Raw genomic sequence first — 23,188 nt, 5'->3', positions numbered from 1 at the left:
AAAGGCCGTGCTACCAAATATGAAGTCTCGGGTGTCAATAATTTTGTCAATGCCATTTCTTTTTATTTTCTGATTTAAAAGGATACACTGATGAGCCAAAACATTATGACCACCTGCCAAATATGCTGTTGGTCCTCCGTGTGCCGCCAAAACAGCGCCGACCCGCCGAGGCATGGACTACACAAGACCCCTGAAGGTGTCTTGTGGTATCTGGCACCAAACATTAGCAGCAGATCCTTCAAGTCCTGTAGGTTGCGAGGTGGAGCCACCGTGGATTGGACTCGTCGGTCCAGCACATCCCACAGATGCTCAATCGGATTGAGATCTGGAGAATTTTCAGGCCAAGGCAACACCGTGAACACTTCATTATGTTCCTCAAACCATTCCCGAACAATGTGTGCAGTGTAGCAGGGCGCATTATCCTGCTGAAAGAGGCCACTGCCATCAGTGAATACCATTGCCATGAAGGGGTGTACGTGGTCTGCAACGATGTTTAGTTAGGTGACATGTCAAATTGATGTCCACATGAATGGCCGGACCCAGGGTTTCCCAGCAGAACATTGCCCAGAGCATCACACTCTGGCATCACACCCGCTTGTCGTCTTCCCACAGTGCATCCTGGTGCCACCACTTCCCCAAGTAAACGGCGCACACATACACGGCCATCCACGTGATCCAAAAGAAAACGGGACTCATCGGACCAGGCGACATTCTTCCCCTATTCCAAGGTACAGTTCCTACGTTCGCGTGCCCATTGTAGGCGCTTTCAACGGTGGACAGGGGTCATCATGGGCACTCTGACCAGTCTGCGGCTACGCAGCCCCATACGCAGCAGGGTGCGATGCACTGTGGATTGTGACACATTCCTCCCATGAACATCATAAAAATATTCTGTGACTTGTGCCACAGTAGACCTTGTGTCGGTTCGGACCAGACGGGATAGCCTTCGTTGCCGTCGCGCATCGATGAGCCTTGGGCGCCCAACACCCTGTCGCCGGTTTGTGGTTTGTCCCTCCTCGGACCACTGTCGTTAGATACTCACCACTGCTGACCAGGAGCACACCACAAGTCATGCCGTTTCAGAGATGCTCTGACCTAGTCGTCTGGCCATAACAATTTGGCCCTTGTGAAATTCGCTCAGGTCTTTACTCCTGCCCATTTCTCCTGCATCCAACACATCAACTTCAAGAACTGACTGTTCACTTGCTGCCTAATATATCCCACCCCTTGACAGGTGCCATTGTAATAAGATAATCAATGTTATTCACTTCACCTGTCAGTGGTCATAATGTTTTGGCTCATCGGTGTATATGAAATTCTGAATCAAAAACAAACGTTCTGTAATATTAACAGTGAAATAAAGAATTGTGGAGACCAAATACTTTTGTCAATTTCAACTTATTTTTCGAGGAAATTGTGAGTTATTTGAAAAAAGGGTGCCAATATTTTTGCCCACGACAGTCCATACGGTACATAATACCTGATTTTACAGTTAACATACACAAGCACAAGCTGTACATTTCTGAAATACCAGTATCACATTTCTACAATGGAGACAGCCCCCTCCCCTCACCTACACTTTCTTCATCACTGCTGTTCGGGTCAATTTGCTTTGCTTAAAGCTGGCAGAACTATCGCCATTATTTAAGCATGGAGAGATGCGTCAATGCGAGGTTCCAGCCTGCGGGCCGGTTATAGAGCCAGTATGGGAATGCAAGCTGGAGTTGGAGAGGCAATGCCTGAAGGCAAGTATCATGAGGAGCATGCTGGGGTCACAAAGATCATGAGGAGAACTATCACAGTTGGAGTGCTGTACGGCAAGCTCAGGGACAAAAATCTGCGTGCTTACAAATTCACATTGGAATTCCTGTGTTTAAATCTTTAGCATGTAGATGTTTCCCTTTCTGCCATCGCAACAGTTGGACAAAGCCACTTTACTCAAAAATGTGGGAAAGTAGATGAGGAAAATTTGGGCTACCACTGCTTAGTTCTAAGCCTGGTGTTGGCTTAGTGGTTAGGGTGGCGGCTTGGGATCCGAGGGTCCTGAGTTCAAGCCCCGTTGGCTGCTAAATTAATACCAGGGGGTTGACTCAGCCTGTCATCCATCTGAGGTCGGCGAAGTGAGTACCAGTGTACTGGTCCCGGTGTATGCCCCCGTTAGAATAGGTATACCATATCCCTGTGTGTCGTAAGAGGCGACCAGGGTTGACGTCAGGAAGGGCATCCGGCCATAAAACATTGCCTCAAGAAAAAGCCCAACCCCTGCACAGCAGGGAAAAATGGCTGTAAAAACGGTCATTTTTTTACTGCTTAGTTCTCTGGGGCTCTGCGGGCTTGGTTCATAGTTACTGCAATGGAGCCACTCACAAACTTCTAGGCCTCATCATTATCCGTGACCTCTCCTGGCAAACCAGGGAGAAAGTGAGCATTCTATGTTTTCAGTCATTCTTTGAACAATCGTGTGGCCTAAACGTGTGGCCCTAAATGGAGTTCTTTCATCCCCTCTTCCTGTGCAGGCTGGAGTTCCTCAAGGTAGCGTTCTGGGCCCTGTTCTTTTTCTGGTTTTCATCAATGATCTCTCGGACTCTCTGGAAAATCCTCTATTTCTCTTTGCCGATGACTCCACCCTCTGCCGTACCATCTGTCATCCCTCAGACCGGCAAGCAGCAGCTTCTTCGCTCACTGCAGATCTGGATAAAATCACAAACTGGTCCAACACGTGGAACATGTCTTTCAATCCAGACAAATCTCACACTCTCACTATGTCTCTTCGAAAGGACCGTTTACAAAACCCCCCATCCACTTTCTCAACAATCCTCTGGAAGAAGTCTTTTCTTTCAAGCTTCTGGGTCTCACTATCTGCCATGACCTTTCCTGGGAAAGTCACATTTCCAACCTTGCCTCAAAAGCCAGTCGCCGACTGGGAATCCTCCGTCGTGCAAAGTCCTTCCTCGGCCCTCTTGAGCTCCTGACCACTTACAAAGCTTTTGTCCGTAGCCTGATGGAGTACTGCTCTCCCCTCTGGGCTGGTGCTCCTGCCTCCCACCTTTCTCGACTTCACGCTGTCGAAACCAGGGCTTTTAAGATCATTGGCATCTCCCGCAATGAAGCTGAGTCTTTGGGCCTCTCACTCAATCACCGCAGGTTGGTCGGTGGTCTTTCTGTCTTCTACAGACTCCTCTCCAGCCTTGCCCCCCTGCTCTCTCTGCGATTTGTCCCAACCACATTTCCACAGGGCGCTCAAGGTCCGCCAACAACCCCCTTCTGGTAAAACTACCAAAATCACGAATCACTGCTCATCTTCACTCTTTCATTCCTCTTTTTTCCCGCCTTTGGAATAAACTTCCTCACTCTATTCTTTCCCATTCTTCCCTTCAGGCTTTCAAAACAGCTGTTCACCACCACCTCTTATCTTCCCCCATCCAAATCCTCGATCTTTTTTACCCCCGATAATCCACCCAAGCCCACTTCCTTCAATTCTCCTGCTTTCCTTCCTGAAAGTCCCTTTAATGTCCATCTTCCCCTCGCCATGTTCCCCGTCCCATCCCCATCCCTCTCCCTTCCACAGTTCACCTGTCTGTTCCCCAATGTTTTGTCCCTTCCACTCCCGCCCCTCTTGTCTCATGCCTCCTTGCTGTGAGTTGTGTGTTCGCTCTCATACGAGCCTCGACCAAGGTATACAAAAAAAAAAAAAAAAAAAAAAAAAAAATCAAAAAAATTCACATATCATTGCAGTTTTCCCCTCTGTCACCTTGCTCTTCCATAAACCTCCAGCTTTGATGGAGAATAAACATCCCCCCTTCAGGTATGCCTTGTATGCTCAAATATGCAAGTGCGTTTAATTTTTAAAATACTCAAAGAATCGATTTATCACAATGAAAGCCTGACACAGCAGCATCATTCTCGCATTCCTCAAATAACATATTTGGAATATAACGCTGAGTACACGTAACATGTGTTTCTCATGAGCTTTTAAAGCAAAATATCATCACTTTAAAGGGAAGAAATTTATGACTCCTGGTTGTTATGGTGGGGAGAGAGAATACAGATTCAAAAATTTTCTTTTACTTTTTTTCTGACAGAAGTACAAGCTGAACAAACTATTACTTTTGAAACTGTTTTCGAGCAAATACATGAACACAGAAACATACCAGGAAATTGAGGCGGTGCTTGAATCCAGCAACGTGGGCCAACACAACAATGGCATGCATAGTACGTTTGATGTTGCATAGTGTGCAGGAATAAAGAACCACTGTGCCCACTGTTGGCAAATGCTCTTCTATATGATACAAGCCTGCAGAGTGAAAAATAATACATGATGACGTGAAATCCAAACTCACAGGTCATAAGGCTTTCAACTTATGAATGTATGGGGTTGGTGAAGTAAAATCAACGAAGCAAAACAGATAACTTACACACAGTAAGCAAACTGGGATTTTGGACTTCTGCCAATACATAACGGCAGATGCAAACAACAAGAAATCAACCATAAGAACAGTGGAAGAATTGGCAGTAGGACAACATCAGGCGACCATTTTGTTATGAGAGATTCATTTTTGGCGAGTAATACTGAGGATGTATTGCAGAAAAGTGCTTCCGTAATTGGCCGTTTCTCATGACTACCACTGTAGTTTACAATGTGTCAAGTTTATCACCTCATAGTCCTGACATTAATTGTATACACAATGTCAAAGTGAAGAAGCATTTACAGTTTGAGCAGCCAGAGATGTCTTCGTCTTCCTTGATTTTCATAACATACTCTGAGAATTTGTAATGTTATTGTTTTTAACCACAAGCGCTGCAATTACTCAGCTCACCCTACCATTCACCAACTCCTTTCCATTGAAAGTAGAGGTCCCAGTGACGTTTTCACAACATTTAAACACAAGAGCACAGTTTCATTCAACGACTCTCTTCCATTTGCTGAAAAACATGTGGCTCTTTCAAGCAAGCATAGAATGTGCATAAATGCATGTACGTATCTGATTCCTAGTTTTGTAACATAGAGCTTGAATTTCAGTGTTACAGAGCAACTCTAATGCTGAGTATATAAGTGAAATGATAACTCCAATATACTATTAAACATTTCAGGATTCCCTTTCGCAATTTTGACCGATCAGGGACAACTTCTCTGTAAACCGATTTAGTTCTTCCTCTGTGCACCTTCTCTGAATACCCACACATAATTTTGAACATTCACGGTTTTTGAACTGAGTTGTGAGCAATTGCTTGCGTTCACGCAGATCGTTAAAGTTCTTCACAAAATGCTGAAGTGTCATTCCAGTCCAATGATCCAAATATTGAAAGGATGGAAAAAGCCCTTAATGTTTGGATTGAGGACCAAACGCAGAAAAAGTGCATTTGAGGACACTGGTGAGGCAGGAGAAAGCATTGCGCACCTACGGACATTTTCCACGAGGCATCCAGGAAGAACATTCGGCCTCCGTAGCGTCAAGTTCACTGGGGAAACAGTATCGGCAGACCATGTTGCTGTCGAGAACTACCTGCTGCAGCTCAATAAAGTGATTGGGGAGAAGGGATTTAGGCCACAGGTCTCTCGCCAATGAAACAGGATTATTCTGAGAGGTTGATATCCTGTCCCTTCCTGTCAAAGGACTAATGCTAATTAATTTTTTTTTTTAACATTTAAAGGAGAATCTATTGTGTTTCTATTTGTTGTTTTTTTTTTTACATATTAACTACAATGTTTACATGTTATAGTGATATATATATATATATATATATATATATATATATATATATATATATATATATATTTTTTTTTTTTTAAATATTACCGTTGCCAGAGGAGAGGGTATTGTATTTGGGTCCGTTTGCCTCTGTTTGTTGGTTTGTTTGTTTGTCTGTCTGCACAGAACGTATGTTTTTCTCTGAAACCGCTTGTTGGATTGAGATGAAATTTTCACCATTGGAGCGATGACTCATGTGGAATGTTTTAATTATAAATTATGATGTCATAGTTCATGTGGTGTGGAAATTTGGAAAAAAGTGGAAAAAGCCATTTGGAAAAATTTGTACCTCTGTATCACCGAAACCACACCAAGGAAAACATTGAAACTTGACACGTGGCAAGTACTCCTCATGGGGAACAAGTGCGATTTTTTCATGTCATCGGTGCCTTTGTTATGATGTCATAATTGCATACATAGAACACTACATCCGATCGGTATGAACAATTTTGAGGGTCATCTAGGGATAAATTGGTCCACTTAAAAAGAAACAAAAAAAGACGACATCATCGGTCATGTGGTTTGGCAGCCATATTGCTTTTTTTGTTTTTTTTAAACCTTGAAAAACTTCTTCTCTGAAACAGCCGAACAGATTGAGACAAAACTTCACACATATGTTCCCCAAGCCCAAGTGATACCAGGATATTCACAAATAAGTGATAGGTCACATGGTCTGGCAGCTATATTGGATTGAGTGAAAATCTTTCAAACATTCTTTCTCTCGAACTGCTTCATCTATCGACGTGAAACTTTACAATTACGATCGAGTAGTGATGGCAAATATTTGTTTTAAATTTCCACCTCATTTGACGCATGGTCTGGCAGGCAGAATTATTTAATGTTTTGAATCTGGATTTTTATTTTTAATAAGGCTCACTTGGCTGCGCTTGGATGGGTTTGAGAGTAGAGAAGTGGTAGCTGAAACCCGAATCTTATTCAGGTTCCTCCTGATGACTTCATCTTTGCTTTTTCTTGTTTGGGTTCCTTCTGATGACAACACAGGACTGTACCTATTTGGTCTTCCATTTGATTTGAACTGAATTCAATTTAATCCCATTCTGAATAGTTGAATAATAACAAGACATCATGGATCAGAATATGCCTGGTGTTGGCTTAGGCCTAAGTCACATTTGCTCTACGGCGAGGATACCGCAGCCGTACGCCCTCTGAATTGACAGAAACGTGCGGCGGCCGCAGAGTTTCTGCGGTGGTCTCAGGATGGCCCTACGCCGTTTGGCTATCTTTTACAGGCCGTAGGGGTCACCGTGGAATTATAACGCAGAGTTATAACTTTTTCTCATTTATACGTTCGCCGTAGCAATTCGACAAGCCGAAAAAAAAAAAACTGGGAAAAAAATAATAATAATAAACCCACTCATTACCGTCCGTCTGGCCGCACGTTCGCCTTAGGGCCTCCTGCGGTCGCCTTGCAGGCACCTTGAGGCTACCTTGTGTCTGCCTTGAAAATTATATGGCCGCCGCAGGGCCCCCTTAAGATCACCATGCGACATCAAATCAAAGACCGTATGGCAACCCCACGTTTTCGGTCTCCATAATTTCTAAATACGCTGTGTGGCTCCCCGAAAAATAAAAACATATGTGACTGCTACATTGTGTGACCGTGGAAATACTGCGGCCGCCGTATAATTGCTAGTGGCCATAGATCTTGGAGACCCCACGGCCACCGTGGCAAATGTGACTTAGGCCTTAATGGTTAGGGTGGTGGGCTGGGGATCCCAGGATCCTGAGTTCAAATTCCACTCACTGTGAATTAATACCAGATGGGATTTACTCTGCCTGTCATCCTTCCGAGGTCGGCAAAATGAATACCAGTATGCTGCTATCCTGTGTCGGAGTGGTGACCCATCCAGGATTGTTCCCAAGACTGCTTAGGCAGCACCAACACTCTGCACAGAGTATGGTCCCAATGGATGGATGGATGGATCAGGGTCAAGTGTCTGATCAAAACAGGGTTGCATCAAAGAGGGATGTCTTGGTCTACAGTCATCACTTCCAGCAGTTATAAAGTGGCAGTTCTAGTTATGTCTATTATTAATTACGTAACACACCAGAACACAAACACCACACAAAAAAAGAGTTCTGGCGAGGATCTGCAATTTATGATTGCTCTTTTTTTTCAATTGTGGTATGGTTATTTTTGGCTGTCGTAAACAGTCTCTGCATTTTCTCTTCGTCGAGGAACTTAACCACATTTTCCCATGGGGTTGAAGTAGTCGGACCACGCTATTTGCGGTGGATATGTTCCTGAAAAATGCCGTGAATGTTGGGGTACGTGAATATTGGGGTATTGTTTTTTATTCTTTTTATTTTTTAAATGTTATTTTCTTTGAATGGTCTCGGCTCATGGAAGAGTGATTACATAGAACAAATCAGGACACAACATAACAAACGAAACAGCAGGAGAAAGGGGACACACCAACAACAGGGCAGAGGGAGAAAGTTGACTGAGATGGACAAACAAGGGATGCAGGTAATGATGAGGGGTAAGGGAGAACACAAAGGGTGGACAATATGGACACAAAAGCAAAATTGTGTTTGACCAGTTAGTGATTTTGTCAAGGTCTGAGGAGAAGAAAGAGGCTGCTGCCTGTCTGTCAGAAGGATGAGAGATGTCATGGGAGAGAGTGGAGTCATCAGCAAAGAGATAAAAAAAGAGGAATTTCCAGAGTCAGTGAGATCATTGATGAAGATTAGGAATAATATGGGGCCGAGAACACTGGCTTGGTCGCCGTGGAAGTCGTCAGCCTTGACAGGGAGAGGAGATGAAAGGGTTACATTGAGAGCCACACGTTGTCTATGAGAGGGGAGGAAGTCAGTAATCCAAGAGTGGAGTTGGCCTTGGATTCCATAGGCAGACAGCTTGGAGAGCAAGGCATGATGCCAGACTATATATCTAAAGCTCAAGATATGTCCAGAGAGATGACCCTGATCTCATGTCTAATATTGAGATCCTACACCATTGTTGGGAGAGTAGAAGCAGGATGTGCGAGGCAGAGTGACCAGGTTTGAATCCGAATTGATCTGAGATGAGGCTGTTGGAGAAAAGGAATGATTTTATGTCAAATGCGATGATGGATTGCATGGTCTTGCATGATAATTGGAAGTACAGCAAGCTAATTGGGCTGTAGTTACAGGGATCCATTTTTGCACCTTTTTTATGTAATGCTGTGATGTTCACCAATTTCCAATTTTCCAGGTGGATAAAGGATACGAGTCCTGAAGTGTAACAAAAAAAAAAGTGAATATGCGATGTGCAAATGTAGAAGCAGGTTGCAATTTATGACCTGCGAATACCTGCGGCTCTGGGATCCGTGAATAGTGGGGTCCAACACGATAAACTTTTGCGGTATTGGGTTTTGCAGTACTATTCAGGAGCATAAACCCCACAATATTTTACTGTACAATAATACAAGATAGATCCGGTCTTGCTATAACAAACTAATTGTTGACCTGTCACGAGAACAAATAAAAACCGGAATCAACATCACCGGACAGGCATGATGGGCCAAATGGCCTCCTGCATCAAAGTTCCTTGTTAAAATTTATTGGCCTCGTATTGATGTGGTTACAAATTTCATCGCGACCAAATCGGGCGGGTTACGCCAATGCAACATTTTTTTTTTTGGCCTTATTCATCTTCTCCTTCAGTCCATCCCGACTATCCGCAATAAACACCAAATCACCTGTACACAACTCCCATGGAAAACCCTCAGTTGCGCTCCGAGCCAGCAACTCCATCACAACTACAAATAGAAGTGGACTGCGTAATGACCCCTGATGCACTCCCACCTTCATCTCAAACTCACCACTGTTCCTGCCCTTTGTCCTTACAGCTGTGCATACGCCTTACAGATGGCGTCCAAACATATACTGCTGTGTATGACACTTTGCCATATGTTTTGTAGTGAGGAGCTACTAACACTAATAAACAAGTTTGGACATTGTGAAGGGTATAGTTTTAGCCTTGAAAGTGAGACAGCAATAGCAAAAGCTGTGCAAGAGTGCTTCTCTTCTACCTGCAAGTATCATCCACAATCCTACTAGCCAGTCAGTTTTTCACTCTGAGTTTGATAATTTTGATACGATCGTCAATGAGTTGTGAGGGCAGGTTCAGTCCACACAGCACATGGGATAATGCTGCAGGATATTGTGGGTGAAGTGGTGGCAGACACAGAAAGTGCAACCATTCCAAGAACCAATGAGAGTTTGTTGAAGGAGCTACCAGATACTAACCTTCCTGACTGCTACATGACAATTAGAAGTAGCCCAAACATGGCAATGGGAAAGGATAGACACGAGGATGGCCTTATGGCCTTTAATGTCTCAAAGTGGAAAAACATCCTGTGGGTTTTTCTGTGTGATGTTGAGAGAGGAGTTCCTGGATGGGGTGGCTTTGTATGCAGAGGATTATGCAAGGATCAGGAGTCCAGACAGTGACATATTCTGGATCTTGCTGTATCATGCCAGGAAAATAGACATTACTATCCTCTTCGATACAGGTCATGGCAACAAGAAGCGCCTTATTAACATTACAAATCTCTCTAAACACGACACAGAGCAAATAGTCCAGGAGTATAAAGTCAAATTTGAGTCAAACCAGAACAAATTTATAACAAGCTGAAACTTTCAGGATATGTTCAGAAAACTGTCAGGAATAACATACTAAAAGTCCCCAAGAATGCCCCTTGGGGCTTTTGAGAAATTCAAGATGGCGTCCAAGATGGCCGCCGGCTTGAGATTTTCTCATATTTCAAGCTGAAATCATCATAGAATTAAAAATAATGGGTCAAAACATAGATTTTAAGTTCCAAAGAATCAATTACTATGGCTATTTTTAAGATAGAATCAACTTATTACATATTTAATATGGCTGACATGCACAATACAATGTTTTCTTCACAGAGCAGGAGATTGAGTCATGCATCATTTGTAAGGAATTAAGCATCAAGGATTTTGTGCAAGTTGGACTCAAAGGAAGGACAACTCTAGTAGCTGCAAGTCTTGAGAGACAGGATGGTCTTCATGAACTTCTACAGATACAGAGTCACTGACACTTCACATTGCCTGTAGAAAAGCCTACACCCGGGAATCATCCATCAGATCTGGGACGAGAAAGTCTGAGAAATAAGCGGCAGATGAGGAATTTTAACAACCCACCCTGCAGTCCAGAACTCCTTTGTTTGACATCACTACACACTGTCTTTTCTGCTCTGAAGTACTGATTACTAGCAGCAGACTTGAAACCAAACGCAGAAAGTTAACAAGCAATGTAGAGACAATAGAGTTCAAGAACAATGTGTTGAAAAGGGCAACAGAGAGGGGTGATGAGTGGGGAGAGGCGGTTACCAAAAGAATAGAAGCAAACATTGATTTGGTTGCCACAGAGGAAAAATACCATCGTGCCTGTGCTCAGGAATTTCTTTCTAACCCACAAAAGTTGAAACCTGTTGGCAAACCAGTTGATGTTCAAAGGATTTCAGCTTTCAATGAGCTATGTGCATATATAGATGACAATGACAAATGTCAATATGCAGTTTCTGACCTCATGGAGCACATGGACACATTCTTGAATGGTGAGGAAGGCTATTCTCTCAAGTACTTCAAACAGAAACTGAAAGAGCGATACAAAGACATCATTATAACAAGCCTCCCTAGAAAATCCAGCATAGTCAGTGTCCGTGAATCTGCTCACCGGATACTTCGTGAGAGGTGGGTGGCAGATCAAGCAGCTGACAAAGCTTGTGAAAATGAAAGAATAATTGAAATGGCAGCTTCAATTATTCGTGATGAGATTAGTTTGTCAGTGTATGATCTCGGTGAATATCCAACCTTGGAAGAAACTGAAAATGGTTCCTCTATGATTCCTGAGTCTCTGAAGCTCTTCTTGCACAAGTTGTTGGACGCAAAGGGCAAAAATGCTGCTGTAGTGAGTTGGCGATGCAATGCCATTGCCCATTGTCATTTCTGCCTGCAGACCAAGGTCTTTCATTTCACCAGTGCTACTTGCCATAGCAGTGTACATACATCACAAATATGCCTCTCGCGAGCTGATAGACATCCTCAGTAGCATCAGTTTTGCAGATGACTACAAGGAGGTCCAGCGATTTGAAAACAGCCTTATATCCGCTGGTGAGCCCTCCTATGGCCTCAATGGTTTCACCCAGTGTGGATCTGATAATGCAGATTTCAATGTTGCTGCACTAACTGGGCACAACACATTCCATGCCATGGGTGGCATAGCTTGCGTAACACCACCCGGAACAGTAGAAAAGTCTCCTGTCAAGCGCACAATGCAACCACCCCCAGCTGAAGCAGTTGGCACTTTTGGGCACATACCCATCAAGACATACAGCAAACCTGCAGTTCCTGCTTTGCAGTCAGTTACAGTAGAAGATCTCCGACACTCACAGACTGCAAGCATCAGCTCTTGATTCCATTTGGATGCTTGGGTACATGTTGAACTTAACACAGTGTCTGCCTAGGAGTGGCTTCATGAAAACTGTTCTGAAAAGTGATGAGTTCCAAACCTCCAGAATTGAGACTCACCCATTCATCAATCTGGAACCAAGCAACCCCAGCACTATCTACACTGCACTGTGCTTTGCATAGACACAAAGTGACAAGCACAACCTCAAGATCTGCCCAGTAACATTTGATCAGCCTCTGTATGAAAAGGCTTCTGAAATTGTTGCTGCCTCCAGAGACTTGGACAAAGTGGTGGTGCGACTTGGTGGCTTCCACCAGCTGATGTCCTACCTAGGCAGCATTGGGAAGATCATGACAGGGAGCGGGTTGGAAAACCTGTGGGAACGAGTGTATGCCAAAGGTTCAGTGGTGCATATGCTCACAGGTCATGCCTTCTCTAGAGCAGTGCGTGCCCACATTCTGACCTTGCTGGCCCTCATCTATGTACTGCTAGACAAGTCAGACTGGGAGAGCCAGACGAACAAGGAACATCTGGTCAGTCTGTACCAGGACACAGTGGACTAAGATGAAGATGCTGCTGAGATAGATGAAGATGAAAGTCTGCAAGAGTTTCAACAGTTTCTCACTCACCACCTAGATCAACCTGCCACACAGAGCAGAACGGGGAAGTTATGGGTGCAGTACATCCACCAGGTGTTGCTCATGCTCAACTTCATCAGAGCTGAGAGGATTGGCAACTGGAAGCTTCATCTTCATTGTGTGCAGGAGATGATCCCGCATTTCCATGCAGCACGTCATCAACCGTATGCCAAGTCTGGCAGAGTGTACTTGCAGCAGATGAACTCCATTGCACAAGTCATGCCACCTGAGGAGTACACGTTGTTCTCTGCAAAGGGGTATTTCACCATCCGCCAAGCCAATGAGTTCTGGTCTGGCAACTTCTCCGACCAGACAATCGAGCAGTTCCTGATGAGGATGCTGAAAACCAGTGGAGGGATGACACATGGTAGAGGGATAACAGACAGCACCTTAACCAAATGGGTGCATGCACTGCCTCACTGTGTTCCTTTGTGCGATGCTTTGGAGAAGTTCACTGGTGTGCACACTGCTCCCTCTGAACAACACAAAGATCTTCGTTCATCCACTCAGGCTACAGACAAGAAAGACTACGATGTCTTCCTCCAGTGGCTGCAGGCACATCCACCATTTGCAGGTTACCAGCCTGATCGCCTAGTGTCTATTTCCACTGGTGTTTTAGCCGACACATCTGTCAACTGTGACAATGCCGTGCAGATTGGTCAAGCTGCAGCATCTAAAATAACAGGGAAGCAGTTCACAGAGATCACCCTGCATCACAGTGACAGTCAAGACAATGGGAAATAAGAACAGCATCAACGTCAGGGAGCAAAACACAGAGGTGAATCCCACTCTCTTCTTCAACAGGATCACTTGTGTCCTCAAGACAAGTTAGACATGAAGCAGTTCATGTCATATGAGCTGGCTCCTCAACCTCCATCCCTGTTTCATGATGGTGCCATGCGGAAACCAACCAAGAGTGCCCGAGGTACTCTCCTCAAGTCATTTGCCCCTGTACAACCCAACATTCCAAACAACTGCCAGTTTGTCATAGACGGAGGCCATCTGTTGCAGTCAGTAGTCTGCCCACAGCCATCAACCTATGGAGGTGTGTGCCAGTGCTACATTGCCTACATCCTGAAGCACTATGGGGTTGGCATTACTACTGTGTTCGATGGCTACAGAACAGTCTCCACCAAGGCAGCAGAGCAACTACGCAGGGCAAAGAAGTCAACATCCGGTGACATCCTATTTGACCAAAACATGCAAACCACTACTACTCAGGCAGCATTTCTGGCAAATAACCACAACAAGGAGCGTCTCTGGCAAATAACCACAACAAGGAGCGTCTCATAGAGATGCTCAGTGGCTTGCTGAATCAAGCAGGCATCCAGGTGAAGCAGGCGCAAGCTGATGCAGATGCCTTGATTGTGTCAACTGCTCTGTCTTTGGCAGCGCCTGGCAAACCGGTGGTTGTTGTCGGAACTGAGACTGACCTGCTGGTAATGCTGGTGACTCGAGCAACCACAAACATGGACCTGTACATGTTATGCTGTAAGAACCCCACAACACTACAGAGTTCACGACATTCAAGCAAGCATTGGTGACACAAGTAAATATCTGATGGTGCTGCATGCCATAACTGGATGTGACACCGTGTCTGCTCTGTATCGCCAAGGGAAGCGCAAGGCATTCAATCTGGTGCATAACAATAAGGAGTATGACCTACTCAACACATTCATCAACGCGGAGAGCACTCATCAGCAAGTACAAGAAGCAGGTGAAAGCTTCCTCCTGAAGCTCTATGGTGCATCCAGTTGTGCATCACTGGACGTGTTCCGCTACATCACCGACAACAGGGCAATCAGCAGAACGTCACTTTCCTCAACGTTCCAGTTGGCAACTTTGTCTCCAACAAGTGCTGCAGCCAAGCAACATTCCTTCAGAACATATCTCACTATTCAGGAATGTATGGGGAGGCCCTTGCAGCCAACAGCATGGGGATGGAAACTGGAGGACATCCTGACTCCAGTTGACACTGCCGTCCCATTGCTCCAGACACTCTGCTCAACATGATCTCTTGTGGCTGCAGAGCAGATGGCTGTGGAATGTCATGTGGCTGCAGGAAGATGGGGGTGCACTGCTCTGCCCTGTGTACAAAGTGCACTGGTCAAACCTGCAACAATGCAGCACCAATGCTATCCTTGCTGGATTCTGAGGGAGAAACTGAAGAATCAACTCCTGTTTCTCAAGAAACTGATGATGAGGATGATGACTGAGGGTGAACATGTGTCATGTTGTAAATATGTTTCACAAGTGTTAACATTTGTAATTGTTTTGTTAATTGTTTTTTGTTAACGTATTTAATACAATACATGAATATTCTTATTTTACTCTATTTTTTAAGGTTTCTATAGCATTACCACAGATATGGTGAAATTGTTCATAGCCCAGGAGTAATAGGTTTAGACCTATGTATAACTGCATAAGGATTTCATTAAATCTTCAAAATATTGTTGAAATTGAATTCCCTGCCCAAAAAAAAACATGTATTTAGACTCATTATTTGCATTTTTATGATGTTTTAAGCCTGAAATATGAGAAAATCTCAAGCCGGCGGTCATCTTGTATTTCTCAAAAGCCCCAAGGGAGATTCTTGGGGACTTTTAGTGTTATTCCTGACAGTTTTCTGAACATTTCCTGAAAGTTTCAGCTTGTTATAAATTTTTTCCGGGTCTAAACCTATTACTCCTGGGCTAAAATGTGTGAGGCTATGCTGGCGCTACATGCATTCACCGGTTGTGATTCAGTCAGCTCTTTCAGGGGTATTGGAAAGATTAAAGCTCTCAAGTTACTGAAATCTCCTGCACACTGTGATGCCCTGAAGCATTTGGGAGATGACTGGAATGTTGATGATGATCTTCTGATCGGGTGTGAAAAGTTCACCTGTGCACTGGATGGGAAATCCAAATCGGAGAGCGTAGATGAAGTGCGGCACTTGATGCTCAAGTCAAAGTGTGATGGGGATATTTCAGTTGACAGTCTAACATCCAATACCATTGACCTGGCTAGATTGCCTCCAAGTAGGGCATGCTTGAGAGAACATGTTGCTCGAGCAAATTATCAGACAAGAATATGAAAAATGGCAAATGTTGCCATATATATGAGATCCTCAAACCCTGGGAAGGACATGGAAAGATGATGGAAAAACCACTCTGGTGTGCAGATGAAATTATCTTACCACAAAAACTAATTGATGTGCTGGAGAGAGATGCAACAGAACTGGAGGAATCTGATGATGAAACAGGAGAACAGGAATATACTGCAGATAGCTCCTCTGATGAGGACTAAAACAGTAAAAGTGAAATTTGTGATAATGGAGTACGAGGACATTATATTTTTTTTCTGTGGGCATGCAGGGAAAGCACATTATTAGCAGATTGGATTGTGTAAGTGTTATCTTAGGTGTTAGAGATTCCCCATGATATTTGTTCCGAGTGAGACAAAAATAATAAACAAGTACTTATAAATCTCTTTTAAAGGCTGAAATTATGAGTAAATCAGTTTGTTCATTTAAAATATTGACAAAGATGACACCCTGGAGGGGAAAAAGTGATGCGTTTTCATTTTCCAATTACCCACCCCCCTATCTAATGCAATTTCTACTGCTTTAAAGCCAGTATTGTTTTCCCCCAAAAAACGTTGATCGTGACACTTTATTCTTTGGGTATACGTTTTAAAATTTCACCAGCTCCATAATAAGTAAGAAAATAGTAGTCCCAATGAATGCTGAGGGGGTGCATGGTGGGTCCTCCTGGCCCCTGGACTAAACTGCCTTACAATAAAAATCGCATCTGTCGCTCCTCTTCCTGGCATAGCATAAATCCAAACTGCATTTGGTCAATCTTCACTTTCTTCCTTATCCTCTTCGACAACACCCTTTCCAATACCTTCATCGCGACCAACAGACATTATCAGGTTTTGTATTTGTGTGCAGCAGAATTGCATCTTTCCCTAATGCAATGTAAAGACGGCACTTCGGTATTTTCTGTGAAGTTCATGTCGGAGGGAAGGGCAATGGGAAAATCCAACAACGGTCGCTAGTTCCATATTTTCCGACATAGACACCAGACAGTTTCCTGCCTTACAGACACCTGATCATTGATCACGGTAATGCGCTTGCAAGCTTTTGTACCTGGCTACCTTCTACAAAAATACCTCATAATAAAAAAAAACCATGGGAGTAATTCACAATCGTGGTCATGATGCGTTAGCATTGCACCCCATCTGGATGAAATGGATCAAGAAACGAATCAGCATGTCAGAATAGCACCCCGATTCCCTATAACTGCGACATGCTTTTCTGATGATGAACATACGGAAACCTCCGCATGGGTCGTTACAAATATATGGACTTCCATACATATACGGAAGAGTTTCACCTAACCCATGTAGACATAATTCAACGCCACGACGTCGACCAATATGCCTTCGCCGCCATTAAGTCTTTGCTTACTCCAACTTTGACTGAAAACCATTTAACCTAAATATCTAATCTACAGATATATGTATCATGGTACATGTAGTAAGTTTAGTTCAAATCCTAACCTTGATAACATTTTTACCAGACATGACCTCTGACCTTGGACCTGTTGATGCAAAAATCTAATAATTTAATCTATGTCTCATCATATATACTGTCGAACCCTGCTATTCACAATTTGTAATATGTTGACCCCGCATATTGGCGGGTCATAAAGTGCGACCTGCCTCAACATTCGCACTTTGCGTATTCACGTTTTTTAAATTTTTTTAGTTCTTTTTAACTTTTTTTAAACACTTCAGGACTGGTCTCCGATATCGACCGGGGAAATCAGAAATCAGCCAACATCACAGCATAACATAAAAAAGGTGCAAATACGGGTTCCCTTAACTACAGCCCAATTAGCTGACTGCACTTCAAATCATCAGCAAGGTCATGGAATCGTTCATCGCAGTTGACATAAAATCATTCCTTTTCTCCAACAGCCTCATCTCAGATCATCAATTCGGATTCAGACCTTGTCACTCTACCTTGGACATGTTGCTTCGACTCTCCCAACAATGGATGGATGCCCCCAATATCCGACATGAGATCAGAGCCATCTCTCTGGACATATCTCGAGGTTTTGATACAATCTGGCATCCTGTCTTGCTCTCCAAACTGTCTGCTTTTGGAATCCAAGGCCAACTCCACTCTCAGATTACTGACTTCATCTACTCTCTCTTGTCAAGGCTGGAGTACCCCAAGGCAGTGTTTTCAGCCCCATATTATATCTTCATCAGTGATCTCATCGACTTTGGAAAATCCTCTTTATCTTTTTGCTGATGACTCCACTCTCTGTGACATCTCTTATTTTTCTGACAGACAGACAGCACCCTCTGTCCTCTCCTCAGACCTTGACAAAAATCACAAACTGTACAAACACAATTTTACTGATGTATCCATATTGTTTACTCTTTGCGTTTTCCCTTACCTCATCGTTACCTACATCCTTTGTTTGTCCGTCTCCATATACTTTCTCCCTCCGCCCACCGTTCTTGTTTTCCCTTTCTCCTGCTGTTCCCTTTGTTATGTTGTGTCCTGCTTTGTTATGTGTAATCGCTCTTCGTGTAAAAAAGGAAATAAACAAGCTCAAATGAGCTAAGATCCTAGTCATCTTAATGATGTCGTTATAAAAACGATTATGACGTCATTGTGATGTATCAGGTTTGCAATAAATTATCTGTGCTAATGCACGGCTTGATTCCTGCAAACAAAATTCAAACAGCTTGCCTCGTTTCGGAGATAATGGTATCGGCGATTTCCATTAGCGGCGATATTATGACGTCAACTTCTTTTCTCGGAAGAATTTCCAAAATCGGAGATGGTTACTGCCTGCGCGTAGGCTTTCTGCATATACGTGGCAAGTTTCACGAAGATCCGATAAAAACTCTGGGTTGTGAAACAAAAAATGTCAAAAAATAGGAATGACGTCATAAAAATTGATATGACGTCATAGTGATGCATCATATGTGCGGTAATTCATCTCTGCTAATGCCTTGTTCAATTCCCGCAAACAGAATTAAAACAGCTTGCCTAGCTTCGGAGATAATTTTTTAGGCGATTTCTATTAGCGGAGATATTTTGACGTCATAACATTTTTTTCTAGGAGGAATTTTCAAAATCGGAGATGGTTACTGTCTGCGCAGGGTATTTTTACATATACATGCCAAGTTTCAGGAAGTTTCGATGAAAACTGTAGGCTGTGAAACAAAAAAGTCCACAAGAAGAAGATGAAGAACAACAATGTGAGTAAGACTTCAAGATCCTCCACGAGGATCTAAAAAAATTGATTTTTTTAAATTCTTATTTTTAAAACAATGCCATGACATTCGCGGCATTTTTCAGGAAAGCATCCCCCGTGAATAGCGGGGTCCGACAGTACTTATATCGAGTTTGGTCAAAATCTCATCACTGGTTCATGTTATCACGGGAACAGGATTTTACCGAAGATAACCTCTGATCTTTGACCCAAAAATCTAATCAGTTCATCTTTACACCATTATACATACTTGCACCAAGTTTGATTTAAATCAATTGAGCTGTTCTCAAGTATAACATTTTTTACGTGACATGATCTCTGATCTTTGATCTCTTGATGCCAAAATCGCATCAGTTTATCTTTGCATCATTATATACCAGCAAATACAATCAGTCGCTTTGCTGACAGGGGTGTGAAGGGGAGGGGGGTGGAGAAAGAGAGAGGGAAAGAGGGGAGGCAGAGAGGATGGAGAGAAGGTAGGGGTCAGGTCAGGTAGGTGAGCATGTGCCAGAACAGCGCGTCGCTGCGTCCACTTTCCGCCGGTACTCCAGGGGTCTCCGTCTGGCCATCCCCCAGGCAGATGCCAGGCCCATCCCCATCTCCTTGAGATGATGGTCAACCTGCTGCAACCACGAGGCACGTGGTCGGCCCACTGGCCTCCTCCACTCATGAGACTCCCTCGCTGAGAGAATCTGGTGAGCAGGATCAGCGTCAGGAAAACGAGCCACATGTCCATACAGCCGCAACTGACGCTCACGGACGATGCAGGTAACAAATCTCATCCGAGTCTCTCTCAGCAACCGCTCGTTGGACACAAAATCCGACCAGCGATAGCTAAGGATTCTCCGAAGAGACCTGGTACCAAAGGAATTAAGTCTCCGTCTCAGATCCTTGGTCAGAGTCCAAGTCTCGCACCCATAGAGCAAGACTGGAAGTACCAAGGACCTGAAGACTCGGACTTTCGTCCTCCCGCACAGGTACCGGCAGCGCCACACCCCATGATCCAGTGAATCCATGACTCCCCAGGCCCGACCCAGACTTCTATTGACCTCTGACTCGCAGCCAGCAGAGACATGAATATCACTGCTAAGGCAAGTGAATCTCTCCACGACCTCAACTTCCTCAGCACAAACAGACGCATCTAAGATGTCATTGAAAGCTTGGATCTTAGTTTTGACCCAAGAAACCCGTAATCCCAGCGGCTCCGACTCCTCATTCAGCACCTCGAGGGCCCCCAAAAGGATGTCTAAAGTCTCCGCAAAGATGACTGCATCATCTGCAAAATCAAGGTCCGAGATCTTGACATTCCCAAACGATGCACCGCAGCTTGATCTCTCAGACATCCTCCCTAAAATCCAGTCCATACAAGTGCTGAAAAGTGTGGGGGCCAGTACACACCCCTGACGAACTCCAGTAACAACTGGAAATAAGTCAGAGATGGTACCACCACACTTCACAGCACTCTCAGTACCAGAGTAGAGTTCAGACATCAGATCGATCAGTTTTGGTGGCATCCCATGAAGACCAAGAATCCTCCAGAGGGCATCCCAATTCACTGAATCGAACGCTTTACAGAGATCAACATAGGCTGCAAGCAGCCCCTGCCGAAACTCTCGTCTGCGTAGGTCAGGAAGGGTAGGGGCGGGGAGAGGAAGGAGGGGAAGCAAGGAGTGGATGAAGAAGGGGAAGCTATGAAGGGGAGAAGAAGGAGGTGTGTGTGTGTGTGTGTGTGTGTGTGTGTGTGTGTGTGTGTGTGTGTGTGTGTGTGTGTGTGTGTGTGTGTGTGTGTGTGTGCGTGTTAGGAGACAGGAGAGAGGAGAGAGGAGAGAGGAGAGAGGAGAGAGGAGAGAGGAGAGAGGAGAGAGGAGAGAGAGACAGAGACAGAGACAGAGACAGACAGAGGAGTTGGATGAGTGCGCTGTATTTTATTCGGAGGGGGAAGCGAGGAGGGGACAGAAAGAGAGTTGGGGGGGGAGGAAAAAAAGAAGATAAAAAAAAAGATAGGTGAGGGGTGGAGGTGGCCTTTGCAAAGAGAGTGATATGTTGTGCTTAATGACTGAAAAAAACACACACACACACACACACACACACACACACACACACACACACACACACACACACACACACACACACACACACACACACACACACACACACACACACACACACACACACACACACACACACACCTTTTTTAGGACACTTAATTGTACTGTTTGGTTAAAATCCCATCAATGGTTCACAAATTCACATGGTAACAGAATTTTTACCCAACGGAACCTCTGACCTCTTGACCGCATTATCTAATGAGCTCATCTTTACTTTATTATACATACTTGTACCAAGTTTGACTTGGATCCCTTCAGCCATTCTTTGGTTATCATGATAATGAAAAACCTATCACAGACGCACGGACGGACGGACAGCCAGACAGACAACCCAAAAACATAATGCCTCTGTGACTTCATAAGCAGAGGCATAAAATAAATGTTTCTGCTCAAATGCAATCAAAAATGATTTTAATTATTTGCAACTCAACATATAACTTTCAACTAACCCAATATATCTTCATTCGGTGAAACATTATCCAAGAGATCTTTCAACCTTTCTGACTTGTATCCCAGCATCGCATTAAATCCTGCAATAGAAGAAGAATCAGAAAATTTGATGAAGCATTTTTCCACAATATTGCACACCTGCTGCATCAGAAAGAAAAATGAAATAACAGATTCCTTGCAAATGATATATACGTGGGTGGGGAAATATAAAGGGTGGAGAAAGGGAAATGGTGGGAAAAGGGGAAAGGGTGGAGGTGAATTATGAACTTTTGCTTAACTTCAGGCAACTCAATTTTCAACTACGAATCAAATATTTTGATCGCGTAATTTAAAATAAACACGTATCTCGTAACAAAACCCCACAGCCTCAGTTGGCTTGCATCTGGGGACGATGACATCAGTGTCGCTTCCCTCACTGTCAGTCTCTCCTTTGCCTCTGTCACATTTGTGCTGAAGTGCAGTGTTAAAATGTATTTCATAAACTCGATTTAAATGTTATTGTGCATTACTGTATATATCTATAACTATGGTTCCTAAAAGGAAGACAACTGCCCAAAGAAGTGACACGAGTGGAAATAAAGAAAGGAAAGTAATATCGTTAGAAAGGAAATTAGAAATTCGAAGAAAGTTTGACGTTGATGCCCACCTTATTCGGATATTGCATGTGATTTGCAGATACAATTGTGATTAAAACACGCAATACAAAATAAAATATCATGTTATGTGCTCAATCGGTGGGTGACACCTTCCAGTGCAGTGCAAATCCAACTAGAGGGGGAGCACTCGAGAGAGTGCAAAACCTCCGCCGCCAATACTGCGAGGTCACTCAAGTGAACCTGATATCCTATTCATTCAATTTGACATCAACAGTGCTCACAGAGTTATAGTTTGCAACTTTCCCTTTTACATACTCAATTAATTTGTCATAACTAGATTCCTTGAGACAGAAATTGATTTTACGTGGGTATATCCACCTGAAGTTCCAAAATCAGCCGCAATTATAATTTTGGCATGTTTTTTGTTGGAAATCACTTATAACATGTAGATATGCAAAAATAAAATCGAAATTTTGTTGAAAGAAAAGTTGCAAAATTTTTTTTTTCTCTAACAATTTTTTTTTGGGGGGGGGGGGTTGAAAATCACTTAAAACATGTAGAAATGCAAAAAAAAAAAATTCAATTTTTTTTTAAATGGCCACCATAGCGGCCATATTGGATTTTGGACCAAGTCCAAAATCTAATGGCACGAGCCTTGGACCATATCTAATCCCCCCACCAAGTTTCGTCGAAATCCGTCGAGGAGTTTTTCCGTAATACTGTTAACAAACAAACAAACAAACAGAAAGAGGTGAAAACAGTAACCTCCGATCTTCGATGGCGGAGGTTAAAAATAGGTAGCTCTGTCATTGAAGTGGAAAAAAGGGGGGGTGAAGGGGGACACATTACCCCATAAACGCATCAGAGACATCAGAGACAGAGCGAGCGCGCGAGAGACAGAGCGAGCGAGACAGAGC

The 23,188-nt window shown here is 43.7% G+C and overlaps 1 protein-coding gene and 1 pseudogene across 9 annotated transcripts in view; one reads left to right on the top strand and one right to left on the bottom strand.

Annotated features, from left to right (window-relative positions):
- LOC147030581 (uncharacterized) overlaps positions 1-23,188 on the bottom strand; it is a 163,944-nt gene that overhangs the window by 98,705 nt on the left and 42,051 nt on the right. For all 9 annotated transcript variants that reach the window (XM_085874795.1, XM_085874798.1, XM_085874797.1 and 6 more), the window contains 2 exons: positions 21,675-21,755; positions 4,152-4,294 (listed from right to left, as the gene is read on the bottom strand). In XM_085874795.1, coding sequence (XP_085730921.1) covers positions 4,152-4,294; positions 21,675-21,755 — 224 coding nt within the window. The remainder of the gene's footprint in view (positions 1-4,151; positions 4,295-21,674; positions 21,756-23,188) is intronic.
- On the top strand, positions 10,648-13,580 carry LOC147030582 (uncharacterized; annotated as a pseudogene).

This window comes from Eptatretus burgeri, chromosome 3 (genome assembly GCF_056783735.1).
Source record: "Eptatretus burgeri isolate ZD-2024b chromosome 3, Ebu_testis_v1, whole genome shotgun sequence".
In the NCBI taxonomy this organism is placed as follows: Eukaryota; Metazoa; Chordata; class Myxini; order Myxiniformes; family Myxinidae; genus Eptatretus; species Eptatretus burgeri.
Note: the sequence above shows the minus strand (reverse complement) of the source record. Positions and strands in the feature narration are given on the sequence as shown.